This window comes from Antrostomus carolinensis, unplaced genomic scaffold (genome assembly GCF_000700745.2).
Source record: "Antrostomus carolinensis isolate BGI_N321 unplaced genomic scaffold, ASM70074v2 scaffold16344, whole genome shotgun sequence".
Lineage (NCBI taxonomy): Eukaryota > Metazoa > Chordata > Aves > Caprimulgiformes > Caprimulgidae > Antrostomus > Antrostomus carolinensis.
Window position 1 is genome coordinate 2,908 of NW_010313077.1, and position 3,462 is coordinate 6,369.

The following is a 3,462-nucleotide window of genomic DNA, read 5'->3' on the forward strand; positions in this document are numbered from 1 at the left end:
GCCCTGGGCTCCCCCAGCCAGTGGCTGATTGCCCAATGGAGAACCTGGAGAGAGCAGCAGAAAAGGCATCAGAAAAGGTTCCCACACTCCAAGACCCACTCTGAGCCATGGTGCAGGACTTACTCCTCAATCCCAATCTTCCAGTACAGTTCCTGGACCACAGGAGCCCATAAAATCTCCCCGGAGTACAGCTGGGAGTCAACCCCTCCAAGGATGACTTCTCCACCATAATTGTATGTTGGGTTGCTGGAAAGACACAAAATTAAACCCCAAATCAGGCAGGCTGCTCCAGAGGAAGTGGTAGAACATACAGATACGTGGGGAGAACATGTGCATGAAGAACAGGATGGCTCCAGGCTGGGTCTATGCACGAGAGAGACCCACTGTCAGAGGTCTCACCGTGAGTAGTAGAAGCTGAAGATGGGTTCAGTGAGCTGGTTCTGCTGCAGCATGTTCTGCATCAAGGTGTTGTAACCGCTGATGCCAACACCTGGGTAAGACATGCCCAAAATCCCATCAAAATCCAGGTAGTAAAAGGGTTTGCTGGGCTCATCCGTGCTCAGGCCAAACTCCTGATTACTGATGATGATGTTCTGGATCTAGAGGGAGAGGAAAGACACTGGGAGATGTTGGTGTTTTGGATATCCTCCTTGACAGCAACATCCCAGGGAGGAGTTTTTGGGGAGATGCAGGGGTGACCAGGAAGGTGATAAAGGAAAATCTGCAGAAAGGTGCTGAGCTCTTCCCCATCACAGATGGGAGATGGAATCAGGAGCAGCCTGGCTCATGGTCTTTGTCCCATCACTCTCATTGTTTCATAAAAATACCCAGAAAAATGGTTTGCCTCAGTTAAATTAGTTTAAAATCACAATTTCCCTGTGTTTGGGACCCACAACAGAACATTTCTTATGTCCTGTAATGACAGAGCTCAGCCACCAGTGTAAAAACCAAACGCTTATGGCTGAAGATACCCCTTAGCCCAAAGCAGTGGTGGACAGCCCAGAGAACTTGGACTGGGTTTGTTTGCAGGTCCCAGTCTCTGAGTAAATCACACAGAATCCCAGCATGGTGGGGTTGGAAGGGACCTCAGGAGATCATCCAGTCCAACCCCCCTGCCAAAGCAGACGTACATCTCGAGCAGGCTGCACAGGATCTCGTTCAGGTGGGTTTTGAACATCCCCAGAGAAGGAGACTCCACCCCCTCTCTGGGCAGCCTGTCCCAGGGCTCTGGCACCCTCACAGTGAAGAAGCTTTTCCTTTCATGCCATTAACTCCACACAGGAGATTCAAGCACTAATACCCCAAATAAGAAGGTATTTTCAGCTACCCCCTCTATTTTTAACCGAATTCAACGGATCAGAACCACACCCACTTCTTACCCTGATTGCAGCAACACACCAACACATCAGAAGTCACTTACTGTCACAGTGTCATACCCTAATGACACTGACACGTCACCGAACCCGTAGGTCAAGGTGTAGGTCGCTTCAGTGCCCGAGAAGGTGGACGATGTGCTGGGGTTGAACCTGGCATGATTTGCTGCATGGAGAGAAAGTCACAGCCCCCAGGTCACATCTCTACCTTTGGTTCAACATCCCTGTCCCCACACGGGCAGAAATCCCCAGCAAGTGGCTTCCCAAGGAAGGGATCATGAAAAACCAGAAGGGATCATGCTGGTGTCACCGAGCAGAGAGCAAACACCAAACCCCACCAGCTCTCATTGTTTTCCCTCTCACAGCACCAGCTCACAGCGTGCAAGGGGTGTCCAAGAACACCAATGGTTGAGGAACCCCAGCTCCCCAGCACCGCCATGTCCCCCAGGGATGCTCACCACAGGCTGGAGTCTGGCAGTAGGTGGAGGGAACCCAGAGGTTGGCAGAGCCGGTGTCGAAGAGCACCAGGAAATTTTGTGGGGGGGTCCCAATGCTGATCTCCCCGAAGTAGAAGGACTGTGAACAAGAGCATGGGTGGATTTCTGTTTCTGCTTGTGTTTTCGAATGGGAGTTTTTAGCTCTGTGCCCTCTGCTAGGTGAGAAACCCAGACCATGAAGGTGTTGTGGGAAGGGCTCGTAGTCCCTGAGTGCATCTAGGGCAGCTCAAGCATGAAGGGGCAATGATTTACCTGCGACATAACAAAGTCAGCAGCAAGGCCAGGGGGAGTAGATCTGCCTTATAACCATCAAACCCTACTTTTTCCAAGGGAAATCATAGAATCATTTGGTTGGAAAAGACCTTTGAGATCATCGAGTCCAACTGTACCTGTCCACTACTAAACCAGATCTCTGAGCTCCTCATCTACCCGTCTTTTAAATCCCTCCAGGGATGGGGACTCCACCACTTCCCTGGGCAGCCCATTCCAGTGCCTGAGAACCCTTCCAGTGAAGAAATTTTTCCTGATTCCAACCTCCCTTGGTGCAACTTGAGGCCATTTCCTCTTGTTCTATCACTTGTTACTTGGGAGAAAAGACACACACCCCCCTCGCTACAACCTCCTTTCAGGTAGTTGTAGACAGTGATAAATCTCAAAGTCAATTCAGGGTAAGAGGTGCTGCCTCCCACCTTTGTCTCCCGATGTCACCCAGCACTCAGAGCCAGGCTACAAAGACAACAAACCTCCAGCCCCTCAACTCATGAGTGAGGAGGGAGCTGAGCCACCCGTCTTTTTGTCCCCAAAACCCAGAGCTGAGTGTCCCAGGGGGAAAAGGAGAAGCTTTAATACTTACATCCAGGTAGTTCATTAGCGGTTCATAAGCCACAGCATTCTCCAGCTGGTATTTCCTACCAGGGTCCCCTTTGAGTTGCTTCAGGAATTCCTCTGGCACCCCCTTCTCTCTCATCACCTCCCGTATGGACCTGCCTTTCCTCAGGGGGATCCTGTGTGGGATGGAGATGACAACGAGGTGCTCAGCAGCCAGGTGGCCCTGTCCCCACGTACGTCCTCATGTGCTGAGGGTGACCCTTGCTCCGCAGCCAGACCCTGCACCCTCACACCCACCCCAACCCCAGGGCTCACCTCACCATCCCCTCCCCGAGCTGCAGGCAGAACAGGGCTAGCACTAGCCACCGCATGGTCCTAGGTGCTGGTGCCTCCATGGCAGCTCCTGCACCACCTTGGCCAGGGCAGGGTGTATATAGCCCAGAGCTGAGCCCACCCCCTCGCTCCAGACACCCCTTTCCTCTATCGCTGCACCCACCCAACGCCAACGCTTGCGGTGTGTTTATCACCACAGCCACCCTGATTTTGCCTCCTTACCTGGCTCTTTGGGTGCTAACAGATTGGCCAGTACCTCTGATATCAAGATCAAATATGTGACATCTGATAAAAAGCAAAATTCTGTTGTTATCAAGAAGTTAAAGTATTTTCTCTTGCCTTTAACACCAGCTTGATCTTTCCAGAAAACAAAGGCAAAACACACCCTTTGTAGCAAATGGAAATTTCTGACGTTGGTGTTCCTCTTCTCA

The 3,462-nt window shown here is 51.5% G+C and overlaps 1 protein-coding gene across 1 annotated transcript in view; it reads right to left on the reverse strand.

Annotated features, from left to right (window-relative positions):
* LOC104524375 (gastricsin) overlaps nucleotides 1-3,069 on the reverse strand; it is a 4,379-nt gene extending 1,310 nt beyond the window's left edge. Inside the window, exons 1-7 of the mRNA XM_010167232.1 lie at nucleotides 3,014-3,069; nucleotides 2,724-2,874; nucleotides 1,832-1,949; nucleotides 1,421-1,539; nucleotides 400-599; nucleotides 124-246; nucleotides 1-44 (exon numbers count right to left, since the gene is read on the reverse strand). The exon at nucleotides 1-44 is cut by the window's left edge and continues 98 nt beyond it. Of these exons, the coding sequence (XP_010165534.1) occupies nucleotides 1-44; nucleotides 124-246; nucleotides 400-599; nucleotides 1,421-1,539; nucleotides 1,832-1,949; nucleotides 2,724-2,874; nucleotides 3,014-3,069 (811 nt within the window). The remainder of the gene's footprint in view (nucleotides 45-123; nucleotides 247-399; nucleotides 600-1,420; nucleotides 1,540-1,831; nucleotides 1,950-2,723; nucleotides 2,875-3,013) is intronic.
* Nucleotides 3,070-3,462: the final 393 nt, after the last annotated feature.